This window comes from Aricia agestis, chromosome 13 (assembly GCF_905147365.1).
Source record: "Aricia agestis chromosome 13, ilAriAges1.1, whole genome shotgun sequence".
NCBI lineage: Eukaryota > Metazoa > Arthropoda > Insecta > Lepidoptera > Lycaenidae > Aricia > Aricia agestis.
Window position 1 is genome coordinate 4,508,936 of NC_056418.1, and position 27,883 is coordinate 4,536,818.

A 27,883-nucleotide genomic window follows, 5' to 3' on the forward strand; every position below is an offset into this window, starting at 1 on the left:
TATTTTGGATTTGGACTCTTACGACTTAATTGTGATGTGGTAAGAGAAGAAAGGGACAAAAAACATCATGAAAGCAGTGAATTGATTGTATAATCATATTACTACTTTTTTGTAACAAGATATTAAAATTAAATACTTACATTCTCTCAAGTCAGTACAAAATGTATAAAAATATACGTCATACTGTTATGATATTTTGTAGATTATTGAGCTTTTCTTTTTGGGCCGAAACACATAAACGTATTTCGGTTCAGCGTCGCCAGAATCGGCGATTGTTTTTAATAAGTTTTTATCGTTGCTGCGGTGCCGCTATTAATTGTATGTGTGTTGCTGTTATTTGCTTTGACCCTTAAAGTATTTAACATATTGTGTCGAACATCTCCTGAATTAATTCTTAAAGCAAACCACGAACCGCAAACATAACAAAAAACCACATTTTAATTGGTTTAATTAAACTTAAACGAAGTGATCAATTGATTATAATAGGGTTATTATGATGTGCTGTTAGTTCCGGCTCCTACAGGGCTGCTAAGGGCCTGAGGTCAGATATTATCTAAGATTTACTCTCATAATAACAGGCGCGGTAATAGGCAGGCGGGGCTGTTTCAACTAGTCGAAGTGCAAAATAATCGTTACATCTAAATTGGTTGACATCTGACTTCGATTATTGCGCAGGTGTTGTGGACTTTGTGGCATATCGTGACACTTTCTGTGTATTATGTGTCACACTGAAACATGGCGCGATCAGGCGAGGCATAAATGGTCACTGTTAAGCATTAGTGTCCTAAGTTCCTAACCCACAATTTTTGTTGCAAAATTTTTAGTGCAGTCTTGTTCTAAATCATCTACAGAACATAACTGCATTCATAACTCAATACGTAATTTTTTGTGGGTAAGTAGGTACATGAATGCTTAACAGCGTCCAATTTAATATGCTATCAGCAGTACCGTAAATAGGGCGGTGCCACCGGTGCCCAGACGCTGGGCGTAGACTCTCGCGCAAAAATGGCCAAACCAGGCAGGAGAAGGTATTATTTTTTCGGTTTGCTCCCGATAATAGTTCCCTCTGCGTACCCCAGAGTACGATTCCAACAGTAAAATAGATCTATACATTGCTTTGGGTAATATAATATTTAAAAAAGCAAAGGCGCAGTTGTAGAAGCTCGCACAGGGCGCAAAAAATACTGTTTACGGCACTGGCTATCAGGGGCGTAGCTACCGCCGTATTTGCCGTATTTAGGGACCCATTAATTCTTAACAAAGGCCTATGGGGGATTTTGTATGGACCCCGTCCCCACCCTTCAACAGTCATGGGATGCGTCTCGATTTGTTCACTGGGACCCAGAAAAGTCATAAGTACCAGTGTCAGTTTCAAAATCAATTGGGCTTATTAAAAAAATAAACTTTTCTCCAAAAAAAGGGTGTTTATTTTTGAACAAAAAAATAGGGTAGGTGATTGGGCCTCCGGCCTCCCCTACCCTATTCCCTTCCCTACCCTCCCATATTCCCTTCCCATCCTAACTTTCCCTATTACCCTATACCCATCGATCGTGGAATAACGAGACACAATAGCTTATCTATTTTTATCGCAGCCGGATGCGGCCGCTTAGGGCTTCATGAATTAAAAGGCAGGCAACACACCTGCAGCTCTTCTGGTACTGCGAGTGTCTATGGGCGACGGAAGTTGCTTTCCATCAGGTGACCCGTTTGCTCGTTTGACTCTTTATTTCATAAAAAAGGTGTGTTTGTACACACTCTGAAGTATTATCAGTTATCGCACTTTGTTTATTTCGACTGTACAAGAGTGAGGAGTACAGGCATATAAGCGCCTGATTGTAAATCGCCACAATCACTACGACGGCATTGCTAACGCTAAACCACATAAGTTTTCATGCCATACACTACTTGCATAATGTACCATCGAGGAAATTGATTCCTAGGCAGTTGACGGACCTAAGTACGTCATGTGGTCGACTTATGTCAATTCAATGTTAGCTGTGATCGGTCGGATGGGTTTGACGTAACGCGACCAAATTACTTAGGTCCGCCATCTGCCTAGGAATCATCTTCTCTGATAGTACTTACAGCATTAATTTTTTAGGCCGCAGCCCACACTTTAACACTAATTGTTACGCCACTGATGCGTCTACCATTACCATGGGACCCAGTATATAGTGATACGAGCTTTTGCCCGCGGCTTCACTCGCGTTAAGAAGTATTATTATATACAAATTTTCATCCCCTATTTTAACCCCTTGGGGTTGAAATTTATCAAAATTCTTTCTTAGCGGATGCCTTCGTCATAACATCTACCTGCATGCAAAATTTCAGCCCGATCCGTCCAGTGGTTTGGGCTGTGCGTTGATAGATCACCATGTCAGTCAGTCACCTTTGAGTTTTATATATATAGATAGATATTATACTTCGATGGTGTTTGAACTGTGAGCTTTCCAAATCCTGCGCCTTGTAAAAATCAATTTACTTACTGACATTCTTACAGTTGCCAGAAAATTTTCTAAGGGCGATTAAAAGCTCTGTACCAAAATATCCTACATTTTCTTTTCTAATATATACGAGGAACCAGAGTATTTAGTCAAATAGATGTTTCAACAACTTACTGATTACAGCTTACTAACGGAACTTGCTTGCCCAACTGCGCCTGATAAAAATACGAGCAATCAATGTACAATCAGAAAAGTTGATTCCTAGGCAGATGGGGGACCTACGTAGTCTGGTCGCGTTACGTCAAACCCAGTCGACAGATCACAATTAAAATTGAAATTGACATGAACTGACCAAATGACGATGGTCTGTCAACTGCCTAGGAATCAATTTCCTCGATGGTACTTACATAATGATGAAACAACCAATAAACTCTCAGGGCGCTAGCATGTTTTCTATAATAGTCGCATTTACAACGCGTTTCTGTAGCGATGCAAACGCGCGAACCGGGGAGAAAATGAAGGGGGAGAGTTCTCAGATATTTATTATTGGATTATTTGTTGGATACGCTCTAGACAAAGCACACAGCAGCTAGCGACCGCTTCGCGTCTGTAGCGATAAGCGCGCGATAGTATCACTACTGCATCGCTACAAAAAGGCGCCGTGGGCTAGGGCCTAAGGCCCTAATATTTCACAAAAATATAGTTGTATTTTATTAGATTTACGTTTTCTAGAATTGTGACAAGTATAATCAGTTGGTCAAACAAAAAAAACTATTCCATATTAAAAGCATTTATTATCAAAATAAGGTCTTACAAACTAGTTAATTATTCTTAAGAAGTACACAGCCATGTTTGATTCTAATGATGTTTGTTTCTAACAAATGAATTCATACCAGCAATTTTAAATTAACATTCAATAATTAATCTTACTTAATATTTTAATTTGCCTTATATTAATTTAACTTTGTAAGTATCTTAACATTTTTAACAACTGAACTATTGTAAAATATAATAATTGTGCGATAAAGAACAATAATTTTATTTGTCTGTAAGCAACATTTACATTTTCTTTACCTACTCAACTAAGTCGAGGCAAAATTTAAGGTTATACGTCTTTAAATATTGTCAAACTTTAAAATATTATCGCTACAACCGGCTACACTCAATTACAAAAATATACTTCCTAGAAAATATTTCGAGATACTAACGATACAATAATTGAATAATTAATTTACAAAAAATATTTAATTACTAATTTACATTTTCCGAAAATTATTTAATTTCAAATCTATGTATTTCAGACTTAGTCCGGGTTCTAATACTAACAATGTTTGTACTTGAAGTACCATCACATTCGAAATCACAACAAATGCACATACATTCTAAACATAACATAAATATACAAGTTTTAAAATCTTAACATTAAATAGACTTATCAAATTAATAATAACGATTTTCTGTACTAAACAATTAAATGCAAAGAATAGATTTAATTCTTTTAGTCGAGATACTATGGTAAATATATTTTCTTTATTTTTAACGTTCGGTAATATAACACGTGTAATTTAAAAGTAATGGCAACATTTCAAAATTGTTCCATTTTCAAAGCTGTCAATGTCAACTGTCAAAAGTTTTTGAACGCAGTTCAGCGGGGTGATTTAAAATTCCCGTTCGACTCGGATTCGGAAACTTACGGGCTGTCATTGGTCAACGCTAGGCGCGGCAAGTGTTTATTGGCTGTCGCGTATGCAAGTTATCGAAACCGAGTCGAATTTTGCATTGCGAATTAAGTTCTTGGTTCAATATTTTTCCTTTATAAGTATTATTTTGCTGTCTGAATGGCAAGAGAGTCGATGAGGTCCTGGAAGTCGGTGACGTACCACGCCGCCTTCTTTTTAACCTCTTCACGTACCACATTACCGCCAAAACCTGAAATAAAGAAATGTTTGTAAGTACCTAATCGTTCAATTTCAATAATGAGTCAGGATTAAAATGTCAGTTTAAGTAGTTATTTATTTCGTACTAGATGTCCCGCGCGGCTTCGCCCGCGTAAATTAGGAATTTTACGGAAATCGTACATTTTCCCATAAAAAATAGCTCTTATGTCCCTACTCCCTTCACTTGGTTTACTCTATATCTGAGCCAAATATTGCCATAAAAAATGTTCCAGTAGTTCGTAATTTCTAATATTTCCCCCGTTTTTCCAACATTTTCCTGAGTTTCTTCGGTCGTATTAGTCTTAGCGTGATAATATATAGCCTATAGTCTTACTCGATAAATTAGCTATCTAACACTGAAATAAGTTTTTAAATCGGACCAGTAGTTCCTGAGATTAGCGCGTTCAAGCAAACATACTCTCAAGCAATATTAAGTATAGATTTTTTTCAATTATCGCTTGACAAACTCTAATCTCGATCTAAAAGACTATGAAAAGTACCAATAACAGGGTCATTATAGGCTCATAAGTCATAACCATGGGACGATGTATGGTATAAAATGGTAGTGATGATGATGATGATGAATGTAATTTACATAGTAGCATATGCTTTCCGTTCTTAAAACAACACCGAAACTCCCAAACTTGTATCTATAAAGAATCAGGAGTTCTCTCAGCACCTTCCGAACCACGGTATACCAGGTATACCTCGGTGCAAAATCTTACTTGTTGGTAGCATATGCTTAGAATACTTCTCACGAAACCGAAGTCACCACATGTTTCCATATAAATTTTGAGGAGTTCCCTCGATTACTTACGCATCCTTCATCAGATCACCACTTTTGTGAATATAATACCAAATTGGGATGATACCCTATATACAAAAAGAAACATTTTGAAAATCGGTTAACAAACGGCGGAGTAATCGTTGAACATAAGAAAACGAACATAACACCTCCCCCATTTTGAAAGTCGGTTAAAATTGTAGCCTATGTGTTATTCTGATGTATAAGCTATATTATTGTAAAGTTTCATTAAAATCCGTTCAGTAGTTTTTGCGTGAAAGAGTAACAAACATCCATACATCCACACATCCATACATCCAAACAAACTTTCGCCTTTATAATATTAATAGTAGGATAGTAGGACTAGTAGGATTCGACGTATTCGCGTTTTACACATTCAACCTAGAGGAAAACGCATTGATACGATCCTTCTCATTTTCTCTTTCTGTCTATCTTTTATTTTACACCAACGCTAGTTACTCTCAAAACTAACAGCCACCTTGCTGACTCTCGTACAAGAGAATTGACAACATTTCAAAATTTTAACATGGCTTTTTTATTATAAAATAATATATTATAAAATAATTTATTATAAAATAATAAAAAAGCCAGAGAATTGACAACATTTCAAAATTTTAACATGGCTTTTTTATTATAAAATAATATATTATAAAATAATTTATTATAAAATAATAAAAAAGCCATGTTAAAATTTTGAAATGTTGTCAATTCTCTTGTACGAGAGTCAGCAAGGTGGCTGTTAGTTTTGAGAGTAACTAGCGTTGGTGTAAAATAAAAGATAGACAGAAAGTAGACTTAAAATAAGGCGACACGTGTTTCTTGCTTTTTCAAAATTATGTTTTTATGATACCTAAAAATAGATTTTAATCCTTCGTATTCTAAAGAGACGTAAGCGCCAAGTGACGTCATACTTACGTCTGAAGGGTTAATTCCATTACACTTTAACAAAAGAAAAAATCTGTCAATGTAAGTTTGTTACAAGAAGTTTACACCCTAATGGAGTTTTCCTACAGAACAAAAAAGTGAAGATCAAATATTTGAACTCTGTTGACCTTTTTGTTATGTCCTGTTCTTTTCTTTTGATAGTTCTCACTCGCTCACTTGTAAAACACAGAGTTGCCAAAGTGTTTTATATTTTCCCTATTAACAAAATCAATTTTAGTTTTTAAGCCTAAAATACGTCCCATATACACGATTAAAAAAACCTTACAATTAAATAAATAATAATTCAAGGGTGTTTTTTGGTTGCATAACATCAAAAGCAAAAAGAAAAATAAACTTATGTTTTTTTTTATTCACATTACTCCCATTTTATAATGTTAGTTTTTTTTAATAGCAACACAAGCAAATGTCAGAACGTAGTCAAAACATTATGGCTGCCGATTGTTGACAACATCTCTGTTCGATTTTTTACATAAAGTAAATAAAGCATATTATTTTTAATACAAAATACAATGAGTTGTGTACTTCGAGGTTGTAAAAGTGTATGGTATCCAAATTGTGGTGTGAAATTTCACGGGTAAGTTAATTAAATGAAATATTTATTACATTTCGCTAGGGTGACCATTAGCTGTACTTTGGATTGGATTGTCCTCGTAGTTCGTACATATAACTGCAAATGATTTACTACCCGATAAAGGTGTTATGGACAAAAGTTTTATGTATTAGGCTAGGATGACTATTAGTTAGTTTGGATTGGATTGTCCTTGTATTTCAATGGTAATACTTTACTTAGCATTTTACATTTATGGCACCTATTTTACGTTACAGGTTCCCTAGTGACCCTGACCTGAGGCAAGCTTGGTTATCTAAAATACCATTAAAATCAAATTATTATAAATCTGCCAGAATTTGTAGCCTATACTTTCGATCTGAACTTGAAGACTATGATGTCAATAGACCTGACCGCTTATTGAAATCTGCTATACCAAAGATTTGTGGGTGTTGCGAAACATTGGTAAGTTCTAATAGTGAATTATTTTACTAAATACTAGAGGTATCTTGCGGCTTCCTTGTGGCAAAATTAGGTTGTACCGTTTCCCATGGGAACTATGTATTTATACACAATAAAAGTAACCTATGTCCTTTCTCAACATCTTATCTATGTTTATGCCAAATTTCATAAAAATCGGTTCAGTTGTAAAGCATGCAACAGACAGAAAGACAGACACACAGACGATGAAGATAGTACATTAGTATGAATAAAGAAATGAGATTACTTCAGGTAATTTTATACGTGGGAGAGCCATGCTTCGGCACGAATGGGCCGGCTCGACCGGAGAAATACCACGTTCTCACAGAAAACCGGCGTGAAACAGCGCTTGCGCTGTGTTTCGCCGAGTGAGTGAGTTTACCGGAGGCCCAATCCCCTACCCTATTCCCTTCCCTTCCCTTCCCTAACCTCCCCTATTACCCTATTCCCTCTTAAAAGGCCGGCAACGCACCTGCAGCTGATGCTGCGAGTGTCCATGGGCGACGGAAGTTGTTTTCCATCAGGTGACCCGTTTACTCGTTTGCCCCCTTATTCCATAAAAAAAAAAGGTAACTAATCATTTAAAGTTGTGTCTTCTTCTTCTTAATATCACTTATTTTTTTCAGGAATGTCTTAATATTCCTTCAAGCTCACGAGAAACTCCTTGCGCTAAAGCGTCAGCAATGCCGATACTTGAAAAATATGTAAGCATTAAAAATTTATGGCTGACTTTGAGACTTAGATTATCATTTACATTTTCATCTCACATTGCTACCTCTTTCAGCTCGATGAAAATGAACCACCTAAATAGAAACAAATTGTGGAAGTGCAAGAAGCTGTCGTTTTACCTGTTTGCTCATTATTTAAAAATAACAGAAATATATTAAAACCAATGTTAAAAAGGTTTAAAATCAGATGATCAGAGAGATATAAAATGGAATTTGTCAGTAATTTATGTAAGTCAAATTGTGATAATTACCATGTATTAATGTATCTAAGAATGAGATGTTTATTTTGTAATAACTATTTAAGAATCTTGACGTTCATAAGTGTTACCGTGTGACCTATATGAATAAATTATTTTGATTTGATTGATTTGATTATAATACTACTTAAAACCCATCAATCCCCAATTTTTTGTTTGACTTTAATATAAAAAATCTTTCATATGAAGCTGTCTTTTAATTCTACTCCATTTCATATACAAAGCCAAGAAAAATATCTTACTTCATACCAATATTCTAAAGTGGAAAGATTTGTTTGTAATGGATAAACTCAAAAACTACTGGGCTCATTTTAAAAATAGACATTGGGCATTTTGAAGCGCGCGCCCGCGCGCTTCAAAACGCCAAACTTGTCAAAAAAGTGTACCTTATAGGTACACATTTCAATACATTTGCAATATTTAGGTGACCTTGAGCGGTACTAGGCTGACGTTACATGACAGATCAAAAGGAACCAAATTTAAAACGGTAATAGTATGGGAGTTACGATTCCTTAGTTTTTATTATTCGTAGTGTATGACTAATGCCGCGGCCGTACATGCGTCTATCGTACGAAGCTTTGTGCTATGATTACGATACACGCAGATCGTCCTGGATACGGTATCGTTTTAAGCACGAAGCACTACACAGGTGAGGCCCGGGCATTAGAATAATTAGTAAATTATAGCAAGGTTCTCCCCCTGTATAGTACGGAAGCCCTAGAACAATTATTTTTTTATTTGTTTGAAAGTTTGTTCTAGGGCTCCCGTACTAATAGTTAAGGCTACTTGTTTGTCCTAGAATATTCAAAACTTTGGTTACCCTAAAGAAAAGGGATAGCACATAACAATGACGTCATCCAAGGACATATTTTTTATCTTCAATCTATTGTTCACTATGATACCTCCATTAGGGTGTAAACTTCTTGGTTTGTTACGTTTATTATGACGTCTGTCAATGTCATCGTCAACCTGGAGGATAGGTAACCAATGAGGTAATGTTATTTTTTAGAAATGTCATTGTGGACAAGTGGTTGACAGTGACGTTTTTTTTTATGCTTCATGTTGTCTTTTTAAAACTATTTTACACCAGGCAAACAAACTGTATGATAGTATGCCGTAAGTATGACGTCACAGCGTATTTTTCAGTTTTTCTTTATTTTCTCAGTAAATAAGCAATATAAAAAAAAATTGATATCAGGAGAAGAAACTAAAGAAACGGTATTTTTTATTTTAAGGCTTAAAAATTTTGAAATGTTGTCAATTGCTTTTCAATAAGGTTCAAGTATCCTGACGAACAAAGCATAGCTATCAACTCTGAAAGAGATCGTAACCGTGGAGAGACGATTACGATCCAATTTGTGTGTTTTGCTGTGTTTAAGGTTCGAGGTAATACGGTATATATTCCTGGACGTGCTGTAACCTCAAGTCTGTAATTTTCTAGAAGCTCACCGATGAAGCCGTCAGCGGGCGGGCAGGACTCGGCGTCAGTAGCACCGTCCCCGATCATCACGAGCCGCTGGTAGCCGTGCGCCTCCTTCAGCCGCCTGATCACCAGCCCCTTGCCGCCTGACCGCGATGTCGGCTCGTTCTCGTCGAAGCCGGCGTACTTCCCTGTAATTAATGAATTATGTTGTATAATTATTATTATAAATTTATTATATATTGACCACACAGCGCATTGCGCTGTCGAAGTTTCTAAGATCGGCAAGACATATACATTTATACATTATAACTACAACGTCTGAAATGACGACAGTGGGCTTCGGTCAAAGGTCTTCCGACCCAGCAAGTAGTGTGTACGACCGAGGACTTATCTTCGTTTGCGGCCACCATTCACATCCCCACAGTATCAAAGAGTCATAGGGGAAAAGTGTTCTAAGCTGTCCCTCTATTTGACCTGTTTAGAATTTGCTAACCTTAATTTTGGAACATTTTGTTTATAGTGGCCACAGACTAAATAATGTATATTATGTTGCTGACACTTTTATTAAACAATATCAGACTTCGTAAAAATATTTAAATATTAATGCTTGTCATCATTGTCATTACAATTCATTTATTTAAGATGGATAATAAAGATAACGCATTATTTAAATTACTCATAATCTAACAATAAGCATCGGCATCCCCGTGAACCACATAGTCATAATAGTTTAGGTCTGTGTAAACTGCAAGATATGATTTAAATTAAATATAAAATAAACTTTGATAACGTGAAGTGTCATTGGTCGCACAGAGATAAATTAGATCATGACAATATTTACATCAGTTATATTATAAAAATCCAATCTAAATAAACCGATATTCAAAAACACCTAAACTCTTTCACTCAATATGAAAACTTATATATTATGTAATAAGCTAACCTTCACCTCATAGTAAAAAAATACAGAATGTCAATTCAATGTCATGCCATATTACCATTGACATATTACTGTCTATGGCAACACCGAGATTTGCATACGCGTATGGAGTATCTACCCTCCATACATACGCGCTCGTACGTTGGCGTGCGTTGTGTACGCAAAAAGGGAACTGACAGAAATAAGTCATACACGGTTTACATAAGAGTTTAATTTCGATTGATAACAAGACGTGTATTATTAAAACAAACTAGTTTTACATCGTTGTATTATGTACTGTCATAGTAGAATTATCTAATAGGTGTTAGAAAAGAAGACAGGTTTAATTATTAAATTACAAAATGTAATATTTACCAACATTGCGTCAGCGAGAGATAACTCAGAAAAAAATAATTAAATCACGTGAATAATAAAGAAGCTGTATAATTCATACTAATGCGAAAGTGTGTCTGTCTTTCTATCTGTCTGTCTGTTACCTCTTCAGAGCTATAAACCACTGAACCGATTAAAATTTACTATGGAGATTGTTTGAGTCACAGGAAAAAACTCAATTATCGTTTAATTTTCAGCAGGAAATGTGTTTAAAAAACTTTCATCTCTCTTCTATTTCATAATCTATAACATTTATAGACAATGGACAGGAACCTCTGAAGAGGGCGTACCACGCAATCATAATATGTTGTTAAACGTTGTCATAATAATATTATGTATATTGTCATATGTTGACATGTCACGTCACGCGCCGCCCGCGTGAATCAGGGGTCGGATGTCAGTCCGCTGGGGTCTGACGACAGAGATAAACTAACATCTGGTTTTAGCTTTCTATTCTAGAGATTCACTCGTGTAAATAACACAGAAGTTATTACCGTAATAGGTATAGAGTTATAGACTATAGTGAGTATGGCAAAGCGTTAAGCGCGCCACCCCGGCAAATGCGCCATATAGCTATCAGGAATGATGCGATATTTTTATCGCATTGTATGTGTTTATTTTAAAGAACTCCATGTAAAATAGACCACAAGTCAAGATCTATATTCTGTATGACGTCACTACTGTTTCACAATTATTGACAATGTCCCGACCTGATCGTACCTCTCAAAAAGTTGTCATTCCACGCGTTCCATTCAGCGTTAAAAACAATCAAAACGCTCAAAATGGATGCCTCCATTATATTTGCATGTTTGCTATTCCATACTGCTGATTGGAGATGTACGAAATAGCAGTTTTTTTTTTTGTAAACAAAGAATGCCACAATATGTAAGTATATTTTTCTGGTGGCATGATATACTTTTCGGGTGAAGCGACTTCTTTAAAGGACAAGCTGATATTATGAGGTAGGTATCATGTTTGTCAGTGATTAGTAAGTCGTAAATACCCCCAGCAAACAACCTTATCAATATCAGATGATAGCCTAATCTATGATAGGGCCTTCGTGTCTCTTTGTTTCCAACCGCACAGTTTAAAAAATAATATTACTTAATAACCTGATACAAATCTCTAAACAACAGATAGCTGGCAATGACATTCCTAGGAAATTACGTGTTTACCGGAGTTAAGAATTTATGATGAAACTTTCCAATGTATTTTCTATTAAAATTTAAATATTCCTTCCCTACAGTAAATAATTACATTTGAAGTTTCAAATATAAGGATTAGCAACATATAGACAGAAGATTGATATTTACTGACTGAGAACTTTGCTTAGTTATACGCAAAAGAACAAAAAACAATGAAAAAAGTCAGCAACTTTACCCATAGACTTATAATATACTGTCGTAAGTTTATGATCTTACCAACGCGCCGCAGAAAGCAGAAGAGAACAGAAGCAATTTAAAACTTTTTTTCCTTGTGAATTGCCATGCCTTTTCCTAGCAATCAATGATTTCTGGCACAAAATTTCATGATGATACTTAAAACCAATCTCAAGAAGCAAAAATATACCTCGATATGTAGATAAAAGACTTTATTAAAGTAATGGAAAAATCTGGCACAAAAAATATAGGGTCATCGCAACATGTCAGCGGGTCTTGTGCGATCTTCATAAATCGAGTGAACTCGAGTCGTGCATGCGATAAGACACGACCTCATTCCCCGGAGGCGTGCCACTGTTTATCAACATGATGCGAGCATATTTCATCATACACAAACTCCTTATTGCTAAGGCCAATGTGAAAGGAAAAAAAAGAAGAGTACTTAATAAAATTGTGAATTTGACAGTGACAGTTCTGGAGAATTGCCACGAATAAAAAATAAGTTTCCTCTCTTAAACTTGGTGTAAAATTAAAAAAAAAAATTTTTACAAAAAACTTGCAATTTGCATGCCTCAACCTAATAATTCGAAATCAGGCGTGATTATTCGGATGTAAGAATAATTTATTTAATAAGTAAGAATGAATTTAAGCACAGACTACACACATGGAAAATTAACATGGAATTACAAGGAAAATACACTACCTATTAACTTTGTTTTTAATTTTTTACAAGTACATTCAGTATCTTGTTTTTATTTGTGGTGCGGTGACTGGTGACGCATGTAAAATTGATAGCTATTAGCAAAAAAACATTAGATCAGCCTGCCAAAGATAATATTTTCAAGGTAGGCATTGAAAATTTTGAGCACGCGATCTAATCTAAACAATGCCTCATACCTAACTTCGTTTTATTTGCGTATTAGCTTAAATTTCCGGTAGTTCTACTTTCAAAAGAAAAATATTTTGAGAACAATATTAGTACTGTTAAATCAGAAGTTACAAAAAATATCGTATATTCAATTTAAAAAAAATCTTACGATGTTGTTTCTTCTTGCAGATGTTAGATAGCTTTAACGTAAAAACTGGCGAGAACGACTATCAAGCTGGGTTTTATGCCTGTGAAACTGCGACTGACTAATTTTTGAGCGAAAAAAATTTTTTTTTCATAATCTTCAAACAGAGCCCAATTTCTTAATTACTTACCTACTTATTTATAATGTGATGTGATGATGTCACTTACCATTAAAGTAGAATTTGAGTCTATTCGCATAAATGTGGCTCTTTGGCACTCCCAGAATCTCAGCGACTGGCTCTATAAGACTTCTGAAGCCTCCAGACACGAGGTAGACTGCTACGCCTCTCTCTTGTAACTTGTGAACCAATTGTCTGCAAAAAAAAATTTTTTTTCGTGCAACTGGTGACTTAAAACTGTATTGCTAGTTCTAAGCATAATAAACAAAGTTGTCCTTGTTTGCTATGCCCTGAGTTTAAGCCACTTTTACAATATAATATTATAGCTCATCCATACTAATATTATAAATGCGAAAGTGTGTCTGTCTGTCTGTTACATCTTCACGCCCAAACCGCTAAACCGATTTTGCTGAAATTTGGCATGGAGATACTTTGAGTCCCGGGAAAGAACATAGGATACTTTTCATCCCGGAAAAATGTACGGTTTCACGCGCGGTAAACGAATTTAGACGCAACGGAGATGCGAGCGTCATCTAGTACATTGAGTAGATAAATATTTTTACTAGTAAGAGGATAAGTTTGTATAATATGAGGAGCTGGCGAACAAAACCAGACTGCGTCAATAGGCATGACGAAATTTTTTTTTTCTTGTTGGTAAGTGAAGAACCATTCAAAAATAGGAATATCGGTGAAAAAATGACTTTGATAGCTTAAAAACTCTCCAAGATATCCATACAAAATGTTACCTAACTGTGACGTCATGCTTAGGTAGTTTGTTCGATAGCTATTTTAAATATGTATTGCGTTTACGAAAGTGGTTTCATAAGATTTTTTTATAAATTGCATAACTTATCGAATGGTATACGAAAATTAAAGCATTTTATAAAAAAAATCGACTTGACTATCCAACTTTGAAGGCTCATAAAAAAGAAATACATAAGTTATGAAGCTGAAATTTTGGAAATACTTATATTTTATCGCTATGTCTTTATTTTATTTAAAAAATCAGCTAATCTTTGACCTTGTCGTCATCCCTATTCCTGTTAATAATTTCAATTAAATCCGGTTAAAAAGGCTTTAAAAGTTCATTTTCAAACAAAACCGGATTAGTTCAGTAGTAGTAGTTAATATTAGTTTTTTAACAACTGTGGATTTTTTTTTCTCACGGACTAATCCGGTTTTGTTCGCCAGCTCCTCATTTTATATTCATTACTATATCCTGGTTCTAACAATATTACTAACTTGTTATTCATAGGTAAACTTCGATAGTTTTGACTAACAACTTGAAGGGGATTTCCCTTGACAACACAATATAAGGAAAAATAATGAAGACATGATAAGGACAGAATCATTTGCATTTTCCTTAACAGTACCATTATAAGCAGCTGCTATCGCTATGAATTTACCAATACTAATAAATAAATAAATAAAATATTCAAAAGCGGCAACACTACCTCTATTTTATATTTAGTATTATTATTAGGCCCAATTCCACGATCCACAGATCTGGGTTTAAGTTAAACCAAGGTTAAATAAAATAGTTATTATTTCTCTCGTTTCCCTTAATTAAGAAGTAATAATAACGGGAATGACTTTTACCCAGGTCTGTGCTAATGAGATTTAATGAACTAACGAGACAAAAAGACTCCAACTACTAAAAATACTTACTTTACTCTTGGTGTGAGATGTACTGGGAATTTTTCTAGGAATTCTCTAATTTGACTAACGCTTGGTCTAATAATGTCTAGTCTCTTCTTCAATGCCTCTTGAAACGTCATAGTGCCGCCCATTGCTTCTGCCGTTCTGAAAAAAAGTTACATTTACTTAGGCATATTTTAAATATGATTTTCTTGTTCCTTAGGTATAGCAAAACGCGTAAAGATTCATAAATCGTCATCCATACTTAATACATAATATTATAAATGCGAATGTGTGTCTGTCTATCTGTTACCTCTTCATGCCCAAACTGATAAACCGATTTTGCTGAAAGTGGTATGGAGACACTGAGTCCTGGAAAAGGACATAGGATACTTTTTATCCCGGAAAATGTACGGTTCCCGCGCGATAAACTAATTTTAGTGCAACGGAGTTGCGGGCGTCATCTAGGAGTTTTATATATTTTATCAAAGAAAAAACTACTAAAAAACTTAACCTAACTTTAATATGTTAATCTGCTTTTAAGCATTTTTTAAATCCAAGTGTGAACTCTTGCGCAATATACAACACGACCCTTCTATCCTGGTTCTAATCGGTTGTCAAGTAAACAGATTAGATAACGTAGAATCGCTAATGCTATTCTATTAGATAATAATATTCAAAGCTAAACTAGTAAATACAATTTACATGTCCGAATTTCTTCAAATGTTGTTTAATAGGCAGTATACATAAATGTAAACAAACCACACCCATTATTTGTCATCAAGGCACATCATAATATGATAACAATTTACATAATAATTATTACCATAGTCAGGTTATACCTAATCTGAGTTAGCAACTAAAATCATGTTGCTAATACTAATTTAAAGTGATGTAGGTGTTACTTAAAAAAATAAAACGCAAGTAATTTTGTGCAGTTCTATACGATGTTGCGTGCACAAAATGGCGTACGCACTACGCATACTGATATTTAAACTACGCCTGCTGCTTTTTTTAAAGTTTAGCCTGTTTTTAAGGTACTTACTACATTTCTCTTTTTTATATATATTTTGCTAAAAATACGCGAGAACCAAAGAAGATATAATACATATGTAGATAAAAATAATATTCTCACCTCACAACTCTAGTCCTCTAGTTTTAGGGTCAACTTGTTAAGTAACAATCTCGTGGGAGCAGGGATCAAGCAAGTCATCAAACGCATATATGACTCAATTAGCAAATCACTATGAAACAAAGTAATAATAATTGTACAAGATAATCTAATAGTTATTTTAAGATGATTTGCAGAATCAGTAGCACAAGTAAATAAGTAAATCCGTTCGTCCACGGACCACGTCCTATTTAAGATTAAGATTTTAATAAAAAATGCTTGCTCGCTTTGCACACATTTGTTTTTGCATAATACCTAGATTATTTTGCATAGGAGAAGTGTTTTATTTAGGCTTGGCTGTTATTTTGATGATTTGATTTTAATATAGTTGTTTTGTATAATATTTCGAAGAAGCGTGTATCTGTCTGTATATATGTCTTTTCTCCATGTTTAGGAGGAAAGCTTATAACTTCGCTAAAAGTTTACTTCCTCACATCTTTATCCTCTCACACCATACGTTCTACGAAACAAAAAACTATACTCACAATCGTTTGACCTCATCCCCCTTTCCGCAGAACCTGGCCAACTCGTCGATGCCCTCATCTTGAATGACGGTGGAGTCCACGTCGAAGCAGACGCAGTCAGCTGTCCTGAACACCTCCTGCACGCTCTCCTGTGGTGACATCACGCTAATGGACACCAGGGACAGTGTCTTCAGGGTCGCGTACTGGAGATTGTTCTTCAAACTGTAAAGAAAATATACGATGAGAAATGGTAGGAGTTACGGTTTATACGAAGATTTTTTGTAGGCGCGCGTTTTGTAAAATTGGAAAATAGGGTGTGGTAAGATTGTTTTATAACTGTTTTAAATGTTTGGTAAATAATTAACAAATAGTAAAAATTCTGCTTCACCTCACAACATTTGCCCCCGCCAAAACGAAGGAAAATGCAATATTATAAATTATATTTTTCATTTTAACCGGTTAATATAATTGAAAGTAGGTGAAATATTTTAAAATAAATTAAAACGTAAGGTTTAAAACGCACTATTTCGGAAAATATTTTTAAGGGCCAAATCTACCAAACCTTAAACGACGATTAAATATCTATAAATAAGCAATCATTGATTTATGTCAAATATCGTTAAATGAAGCTAATTTACATTGGCATAATACACTAACAGTGTCAATAAATAATAATTATTGACATAAATAGGTATCGACCATTGTATTGTAATCGATAATGTTTTTAGGTCAATGTCTCTTTAGCAAAACGTAGTACGATAAATTTGCTTGAAAAGGATATTGATGATTTTTCTGGAAATTGATTTTATATAAGTAACGTATTAATAAATATAAAATAATATTTTAACGTTCCAATAATTTGCGATAAACGTCTTATACGTTCACCGCATAAATGAATACTAAAAACGCGGACATTTTGGAGTCAACAACATTTTTGGTAGTAGGCACACTAATGTTTTAACGCGGCTTCCGTAATTTTCCACACACTATTTACATACACACCTCTGTTTTCGGGTTTCGACCTTTGGGCAAAACGTGTCCTGAAAACTGGTTTACGCTTTACACCACGCCACGAACTGGCCACTCGTTACACAACAGGTTGTTTTTCATTGGAATAACAACCAGCAAGGTTATTTCACTTATTTATAGGAGCTGTTGACCGCAATTCTGCCTTCGTCATAGAATCACAATCAATTCATTCAATTGTCCTTTTGATACGACCGAACTTCGACCGATGTTGCTTTATAAACAAGTTTTCTGTAATCATGCTTATGCTTATTGATATGATTTATCCATATACAACTAAGATTGAAATACAGAGTCTGGTTTTGAATAAATTATGCTGGTTACTTTTTTGAGTTTTTAATAAATAACCCGACATTAATATTAGATCTTTGTTCCTTAAAAAACACACTTAAGTGAATCTTAACTAACAGACCTAATTTTAAGCATCATTTGAGGCATAGCTTTTCTCTGCTTAGTTAGAAAAATCGATGTTCTCTTAAAAGAAGTAAGTAATCAAGGGGAAAGTATTCTAATACAAGCTTAAATGGATGTATGGACTAGAATTTTCATCAAACTTCATGAGGTAAAAAATAAGTACTAAGCTGACAGACTAGTGATAGACAGCAGACATTTAATCGAAAAGTATTTATGTAGATCGTTGATTGATTGAAGATTAAAAAAACATCTTGAAATAAAGTAGCTTTTATTCCATACAAACAGTTATGCATATAAACACGATACGCTTCTTTTTATTTGCAACATTGCCATTTGTAGAAGCTTCTGGCAAATTAATTAATTTTTATGAGCTTAAACATTATAAATTATTAGTATCATAGCATGCCTAGTTTCAAAAATACCTGTATAAAGCCATTTCGGATGATTTCTTGACAAAAACTCGATCGAAAGATAATTATTTATCTTTTGAAGATTAATTAAATGAAACCCACTTGACCGGAAACTACAGCGAACACGCCTCCGATGAATGAATTATCATAACAACGTACACAGGCCATTGCTATCGCCTTATATTCGAACTACCTCAAGATAAGACAGCGATACGAGCTACAACACTTCTCTCTGAGAGCTACGTACTATGAATGACGTCACGTCGCCGTCTCCATTGAAAGACTATGCTCAGACACAAGACAGTTTCGCAGTAGGGGCGACGAACCAACACCCGTCTCGCTCACACGCGATAGAAGAGTATGGAATGTTTGTGGAAAGACTTGTTTTTCAAATTGCGTTGGGTGCAAAATCATCTTATCGGTGAACGCAATTCGCTAATTAATGTGATAAGTTTAATAAAAATAGAATGTGATAAGTTTAATAAAAATAAAATTTTAATATTAAGTAATATTGCTTTATGGCTATGATTTAGCAAAGTCGAAAATTATAAAAAAAAATGTATCTGACAATCGCGAGGCTTAATCGTAGATTAACCGCTGATTAAGCCAGTATGGCATAGCTACGGTTTGCGTTCGACATTTTTTGAGCAACAGCAAAAGTTTTAATTTCGCCATTCTGAACGTAATTTTTTAGCAAAATTATGGTAAAAAAAATTAATAAATTAATTCTAAAAGAAACAAAAATTAATGTAGGAAATAATCTGAGAAAATTCTTGTCTTCGCTTTTTTTCTGGGTTCGAGGTGAATTCCCGAAATATCGCGAATTTAGATTGTCCCTTTTATAGGAAAGGCACAATAGACAGAGTGCACAGCACAGTGCTCACCACAATATAGATTTGGACGTTGCCATGGTAACGTCACTGGCTACGTCGCGGTGAGTTATGTTATGGCCATACACGAGACAATTATAGTAAGTCGTAACGATTTATCTCCTCGATGTTAAAATCGAACGACAAATTGTACGTGTGTAGCAATATCGCAAACAATTTTACGTTCAAAAGATCGATTGGACGATTTTCTTGACGATCGATCGAAACGACAAATTGTCCCGTGTATGGGCACCTTAAGGGCCGGGACACAAAAACACGACATCGACCAACTCTCTGATGCCCAGTATCCAGGCTATTTTGCTAATATATTTTACGTCAGTTTAATCAATGTTAATTGCTACCGTTATACCGTTAAACTTTTTAATAAGTTTATCATAATTCTGATGAATTATATTTTGGGCGACTCCCGATAAGCGTATGCGGGAACGGGGAATCCCTGGACTAGAATATTTAAATCAGAAAATGGTTCCGTCGTCCACGACATTGACCTAGGATATTTATTATCCCGGAAAAATGTTTGGATTATATTTATTAATTATTTCATTATTATTACTTATACTTAATATCTAAATATTATAATAATTTTAGTTGCATCTAGGATAGAGATGATATAAAATACTCCATTTCAAGTAGATTCTCAATTTTCTTTTACGTTTTTCTCCACCTATTTCTGTTTATCATTAATGTTATATTTCATGATGCAATTTGAGTCAAATCATCCGTCAGCATTGCAGACTTATTATAAACATTGTTACGTAAATAATATAAGAAATAAAATACAATTTTGAAAACAGTTTGAATAGATATAAATATTTAATTCATAGTTTAATTCATATTTAATTTCATCATTTACTATTTCGTCACCTCCTACGTATATTATCGTAACCAACAATTTTGGGTTTTTCACTTTTTTCGATTAATGATCTTCTTTTTATACATTTTATCGGATGCACTAATCAAAATTATGAAATTGTCAATAGAAACCTCATTACTGCACCCGTAAAATATAGTATGTATGTATTTATCCACAGTAAAGTATCGTAATATTTGTTAAGACAATATACACGGGGGGGCGAGGGGCCAATGCACTGCGCGAACGCCACGTAACTATAAGTTTCCATAGAGTACGCGGGAGGTGCGCACGCGCGTACTTTTGTAGATCAATGCTTTATTTAATGCATTATTATGATATTAGTACAGGTTATTTGGAGCATTTGGAGTGTTGCAAAGTTTAATATCGTAAGTATAAGTTACTTTATTATACGCTGAATTTTGCCATCGTTTTGCTGTCGTATGTATTACTTGAGATATTTTACTTTGGAAATATGTCGTAAATACGATCCGTATTTAAACTTACAATATAATACACTGGAATCATAATCATTTTTATAGTATGTTTTACTTACAATATTTTTCTTCGTTATTCTGTAGAAGTTACTATAATATTCTTCTAGAAAATACTTATTTACAAAGAATTTCAATGATTTTTTGCAGACTCTTTTCCCCCATCTACTACAGATACTGAAGAAATAAACGCCATTATGGATTTATTATCTGATTCGGAGGAAATATCATTTAGCCGAATGCCATCATTAGGATTAGAGCAAGGTATATTCCATTGCATCAGTTAAATAATTATCGTAAGCTGATATTATATTCGTGCTCTTATTGTTTTTTTTTAAGTACTTAGTGATTCCTCCATTATAGAAGACACTGTCACGACACAACACCCATCTCCTAATTGTACAGTTAATCATCTGGATATTGATTGCGACAACCATTTTTGGGTTGTTGAAAATGTGTGTGATATTGAGTCAAATTTATCTGTAATATCTTCTAATACAGATTTACTGTTTATGCCATAAGCAAACAAGCCACTGACTCCTTTTCCTGAATCCTCACCCAAACATCGAGACGATTAATTACTTCCCGTAAAGATAAAGGAAACGTATTGAAGAATGGAAACCTAATATGGTTGGGGAAAAGTTTTTTCACATTTTATATAAAAATACAAAAGGAATTTTTATAAAGTTTAAAGTAAAACAGGTGGAAATTTGAAAGTGCAAGGCCAGGGCTATACGGCAGATGCATTAACACCTCCCAGCCAAACTCCCGTAATTTTTGCTGAGTGGCTAAAGATGTGTGAGGTCAAGCGTTATCATGGTGAAAAACCATGCCCCTTCTGTTGATTAATTCCGGCCGTTTTCTCTCAACTTCTTGCTTGAATCTCATCAGTTGTTCGCAGTACAGTTCAGAATGGATGGTCCTGCCTGGCGGTAACAGCTCAAAATGAATAATGCCCTTACGATCCCACCACACACACAGCATCACCTTGTTGCAAGTTAAGCCGGGTTTCGCCACAGTCTGTGAAGCCTGACCGGCCTTTGACCATGATCTTTTTCGCACGTTTTCGTTGTATGTGATCCATTTTTCATCACTAGTTATCAGCTTCTTCAAAAATGGTTCGGTTTCATTACGTCGTAATAAAGAATCACAAAGGAGTTTGAGTGAGACACGGTTCATTAGGTTTCTTTCAGTGAGCTCATGAGGCATCTAAATATCGAGCTTTTTGTGTACCCAGCTTTATTAAAATGCGTCAAAACCGTTTTGTGGTCAATCCCCAGTTCTTCAGCTACAGCGTAACTATTGATATGCCGATCTTGCATCATTTTTTCAAAAATGCCATCAGTTTTGCCCGTAACAGGGCGACCAGAGCGGCGTGCATCTTTGATATCAAAATTTCCGGAATGAAAACGCTTAAAACAAACCCGCTTAACTTGCGCTACGCTCACAGATACTGTATTAGGTCTGTAAATATATATTGTTACTAAATAATAATATGATTATTTTGGTAAGATTAGTAATTATGCTAAAATTAAAGAGGTACCTAGAATAAGAGAAAAACGAATACTACATTTTGTTACTTTGAGACTGATTAATAGAAGAGTAACAAAAAATAATACTCTGAGACTGGTTAGTATATTTTTGTTACTTTGAAACTAGTTCATATTATGTCTTATTTTTAGATATTGTTACTAGAAGATAAATTTTATTTATGTAATATTTTTTAAAGATGATACCATGAACCAGGGAGTGATACTTCAATTATCTACATCTTAAATCATATCTATGTCTTTTATTTATATGCCTTTTATTTTCTTTAACCCATCCTTCTCAGTAATCTATAATTGGCTAGATACTACTTTTACAAGAATTTTCCATCGATAATCATGTTAAGTATAACTTACAACAATATTTTACTGACACACAACATAGTAAAAGCGAATGATGTAATCCAACGACAAATATCGTATGTGACTTTTACAAAAAACTAGATAAAATGAAATAAAACTTTATAAAGAGTATTATTTTATTCGTATTTTTCTGATTGTATGCCAATTTTTATAATTAAAGAATGTTATTTGTAACCACCATCATGAAAAATCTGTTTCCAAATCTTTAACTGGTCATACTGTAAAGTTGGTCATATGCAGTTGCGATAATATATGTAGGTGTCGATTTGTTAAAAGTTACATGTTGCTGCCATTTAGTTGAATCGGCCAAAGTCTAGCCTATTTATTAAATGCTTTTTTCTATTATATGTACTTAAGAGGATACACCAGGGGCAAGAGAAATGAAAAAAAAGTATGTGTAATATCTATAGCTATCTCCCTTACTTTAAGCCTATACCGCAGAATGTGATGGAGACAACTGCAGAAAATCAATGATTCGTTGTCCCCTGATTCCTTCTGCTTTAAGTACTTTTTTCAATAAAGATTAAGAAAAGGCTTGAGCTGTGTTCTTATTTTTTTTTTGTATAATCTAGCCAAATCTGTTTTCTGGATGTTTGAACACAGCGGAAAATCTGGCCATTTTTTTGAGTTTTTGAACGTTCATATCTTATTTAATAATTAAATTACGAAAAAAAAGAAAACATAGGGACATTGTATTAGTGGCCGTAGATATTCAGGAAAAAAATTATAACTTTACTAGCATTATCCAGGGAGGAAACAGGGGACAACGTTTGTATGGAAAAAAGGGTGGTGTGGACTCCTCTTAATTTGATTTTTTAATTCTAGATATGTTGTAATGGGATGCACATTTAGTAGTTCTTGGTTATTTTAATTTTCATAAGTTTAATATATTGGCATAATATATAAATATTAAATTCAAAATGGCATGTGATAAAATCAATGACAAGTATTATTACTGTAACAGCATAATAAGTATTTAAAAAAATATGTAATATAAGCAAAACATTGCTATTTTAGTAATAAAAGAAGAAATTCAAGTCATAATAAATAATAATATGTATCCAGATTCTAGATAAGTAGGTTATGATAATTTTTTACATCATTGTTTTTATCAGAGAAGGTTATCACCACTCATGCTCATGCTGCATGGGCATGTGACGTTAACCCTAAAAAGGGGTTCCCAGTTTTCCAATGTCATCAAAGATACCTAGCATACCAAACAAAGGGCATAAAATGTAGCTCACCATACATTATATGCAAAATTCTTTGTGTGTAATGCATATTGTTATCACCTGTTTTGATAAGGCAGAAATGGGACAACATTGTGTGATTATCTTAAAATTATTATCTTAATATTAATCTAAATATACATAAAACTCAAAGGTGACTGACTGACTGACATAGTCATCTATCAATGCACAGCCGCAACCACTGGACGAATCAGGCTGAAATTTGTCATGAAGGTACATAACGACGGGTGCAAAGTAAAAAAAGTCATCTGCAATTTTGAGTTTTTCGTTTTTTTGTAGAAACTAGCTTAAAATATCATGTTCTACAACATAACAAAAACAAAAATTCAAATATCACCTTATTTCTGGTACTTTTGTCACGTAAAAGAAGACATCTACTCCTGTTTTGTGAAATTGCACGACGTAGATGCGGATAACTACCGCTGGTCGTCTATACGCGGGACGCGCGGGGTTAATGTTATGCGGCATAAGCGGCTATCTGCCATATAGCTTTTTCTACGTTGCGATTGTGATTTAGATGTCTCAATTTACTTTTGTAAATTAGTATTGTTTGTTATGTTTATGAGTACCTTTCTATGTTAATTCTTATTGTTATTATATTAATTGACTTCTAATTTCTTTCTGTTATTTTTTACTGTTGTTTCATGTTCAGAAAGTCCAAAACAACTTTTTAAAGAAGTTGAAAGTTTCCAGAACATAAACGATAGATTTATCGAGCAAAATACTGTGTTGCCCGATGAAGAATTATTGAACTTCTATAGAAAACCTTGATGTATCAGCGATGAATACAAATGAATATAAGTTAACTTCGTAAGATAAGTCCCCATGATCTGAATACTCTGGGCCAGTCACACCAGTTCACTCTCAGTCTAAAATATAAAATGATTTTGAAAATTTGGATGTCGATCTAAGCAAATTATTAAATACGCCAACGCCCTCAGAATACAATTCATCACTTCAAGTCCGCCGCGTCCATTATCAGTATTAGATCAAAATATTATGTCTTTTTTATTAAACAGATAGTTTGATCTCATATAATCTATGACCTGCTTGAGTTTATTAACTCATATATCGAGCCATCGAGTATATTATCCCTCTCAAACTGTGAATCTTCTAAAGACAACACCATTGATACTTCTTCGACAGTGGAGGCATCAAGTGAATATTCTACGCCTTCCTCGTTAAACGGTAGAAAAAGACGTCAGTTCAGTATTGATCTAAAGAAAAGGCGATTGAGAAATAAAGACACGTGTATTGACACATGACGTAAATTACGACAAAATTTAGGTAAACAAAATATGCAAAACATCATATTCCGGCATTTGCAAGTTTAACTGTAGCGCAAAAATATCTCGCGAAGTTTTCCTTTTAACTTATCTTTGACCGGTTTTAGGATCTCTGTGATCATGAAAAGCAATTGAGAAATCGTTGAAATAAAATTTCATTTTGTGTTCTGAAGAATCGTATACATCCCTCCGATGGTGTAAAACGTCCGGCGATGCTTATGATGTTATAATGAACCCATCATGATCACAATTCACAAGTGCCAAGTACAAAGACTTACTCGTAATAAGCCTCTGCCTAAATTATAATAATTTACAACATAGTTCCTGTACTGATAATGATACTGAATACTTTTTAAATTAGTGTGTTACTAGGCTACTTTTGGTCTTGGAATAACATCATGTTTCTAAGTTAGCTTACAGGAATATTTGCATTTTACGCGATTTTCAAATTCCACGCGAGCGAAGGCTAGTATTTCATATTTTAACTTCCTTCTAAATCGTGCACCTTGCACCGAATCGACAACGTAGAAAAAGATATCTACGCAATTATGTTCTGAACTTGGTGTTTTTAAGGTGTAAAACGGGCATTAACTACATATTTTAATAATATAAAGTGTTACACTTTACGTAGGTACTGATAATCGCACTAGTAATCGGTAAAAATACTTTAATAAATATAATTTTTAATTCCCACGTAGAAACGACCAAGTGGTAGTTAACTCAGTTGTCATATTTTCAAGCGCAATGTAGATGCAGACAACTACAATATCTCGTAAATTAAACAGAAATAGAAGAAATTAAATATACATGTAGATTAATTTATAAATAATGAAACAACGATGAAAATTTCAATAAATTTGATTGGAAATTGACAAAATGGGAGCATTTTTTCCTATTATGCGCTCTCCTGAAAAGTAGCTGTTTTGTAGATGACTCTTTTTACTTTGCACCCGTCGATAATATTATGTTATGGCTTATGACATAGGCATCTGCTAAGAAAGGATTTTGATCAATTCTACCCCCAAGGGATAAAATAGGGGATGAAAGTTTGAATGAAACTTTGTCAATTTATACCGATTGGGCTGAGACTTTGATATCTAAATAATAATAATACTTCTTAACACAAGCAAAGCCGCGGGCAAAATCTAGTTACTTTAAATAAGACCCAATTCCATGATTACTTTAATTTAATATTACAAGTAAAATAAACTATTGTCACAAGTTATCTTTTATGAAACAACATAAAATACTAGTTTAAAGTGGTATAATCCTTCTTAAAATGGTAAATTTCTATGTTACAACATATACATTGATAAAGTAAGCGCAGGTCAGTTTAAACCAGTCGAAATCGTTACTAAGGAGATGAAACGACCATCTGATTAAAATTATTACTTATTGACATCACCTAAAACATTTTGTTTTATTGCTTTATTGGTATCTTCATTTTGTTTCTTATGATGGGATTTTTTATTTATAGGCACGCAGGGAATCTAATTCTAAATAAGGATAATCCCTCTAATGAAAATTTTCACATACAGCTGTTATAAAGAAAAAGATAAAAGCAATGTTTACTTACCTGTGTTACCTTCTTGCAGTGTTATCTAACACTGCATGACTTGACAATAAATTCTTTTGCGGTAAATATACTAGAGGTCACAATTAAACGAGGTTAAATGAGATTTAAATATGCAACGGGGTTATGTTTGTCCGATGGCATATTTTCGGTCGGCTCATTTTGGATATAAAAATATGTACGTACGAACGATTTACTAGGGATTCTACGAATATTTTTACCTAATATTTTATTACTAACAGTATAGAGTTAGGACTAAAATCACTCTAATATAAATATTATTGTTTTTTTAACCTAAAATTCATTCAGAATTTGACGTTTTGTGACTTTGACGTTTGTGTTGTGACACTAAAACTTTTTTTAAAACCAAGACCACGTAAAGACTTTAGTGCTTTTAACTTGCGCTTTCTTTACGAGCAATTTTACTGTCAATATCACGCTTTAATTTTATTAATAGGCCCATAGGCCGTACCCCAGTCAAGTTACACATTTGGGGTAGCATAAATTCGCACCATATATTTTGATTTTTAAAAGTTCCCCATAGTTCCCATTTCCCCTATAAGGATTTTTTTTTACTCAAGGTCTAAAAATAGTTTTTCACGATTTTTAGCAAAACAGTAAGATTTTTCATAAACATTTTTAATCAATTTTTAATTATCTACAAAAAATGTAGCAATATTTTTTTCCTACGAGCCACCGTTTTTGAAATACCTACATAATATTATAACGATTCAAAAAGTTGTTAAAGTTGTAATCGTAGTTTGGGTATTTTTTTTCCACACAAGGGAATTATTTATCCTGTTCTTCTGAACTTTAAAATTTAATTTTTTATCCTGTTCTAAACAATTTTACCGATTTTCAGCTTGGTGCGAATTTATAAAATCTCAAAATATGTCTAATTACTTGACTGGGCGATGTTCAAAATCAATCCTAGAACATGCGCGCGATGTTCAAAATCAATCCTAGACGGACAATAATATTACGCAATACGTGATATTTTTCAATCTTATTGTAGGTCTAGGCACCTAGTGCCTACTTAGATGTAGTTTAGATATTATA

The 27,883-nt window shown here is 34.1% G+C and overlaps 1 protein-coding gene and 1 long non-coding RNA gene across 4 annotated transcripts; one reads left to right on the top strand and one right to left on the bottom strand.

The window, feature by feature from the left end:
• Positions 1–4,081: 4,081 nt before the first annotated feature.
• LOC121733111 (phosphoserine phosphatase) lies at positions 4,082–26,982 on the bottom strand. Of its 3 annotated transcripts, none has more exons than XM_042123264.1 (6): positions 26,828–26,982; positions 16,743–16,943; positions 15,117–15,251; positions 13,498–13,643; positions 9,593–9,754; positions 4,082–4,373 (listed from the first exon to the last, which is right to left on the bottom strand). In XM_042123264.1, exons 2-6 carry the CDS (start codon positions 16,880–16,882, stop codon positions 4,267–4,269), a joined length of 690 nt encoding a protein of 229 aa, XP_041979198.1. In that variant the 5' UTR covers positions 16,883–16,943; positions 26,828–26,982; the 3' UTR covers positions 4,082–4,266. The 3 variants fall into 3 exon arrangements, with proteins under 3 accessions (XP_041979198.1, XP_041979197.1, XP_041979199.1); XM_042123263.1 differs by lacking the exon at positions 26,828–26,982 and adding an exon at positions 18,584–18,827; XM_042123265.1 differs by lacking the exon at positions 26,828–26,982 and adding an exon at positions 17,724–17,822.
• LOC121733112 lies at positions 7,050–7,966 on the top strand. The gene is made up of 2 exons (XR_006036502.1): positions 7,050–7,143; positions 7,785–7,966. It is a non-coding gene; the product is annotated as an uncharacterized LOC121733112 (long non-coding RNA).
• Positions 26,983–27,883: the final 901 nt, after the last annotated feature.

Coding starts and splice junctions, on each gene's coding strand:
- LOC121733111 (XM_042123263.1), bottom strand. Junction 15,252..16,742: donor GGGGATGAGGTCAAACGATT/GTGAGTATAGTT, acceptor ACTTTTTTTCAG/AACGGCAGAAGCAATGGGCG. Junction 9,755..13,497: donor ACTCAAATTCTACTTTAATG/GTAAGTGACATC, acceptor CATTAATTACAG/GGAAGTACGCCGGCTTCGAC.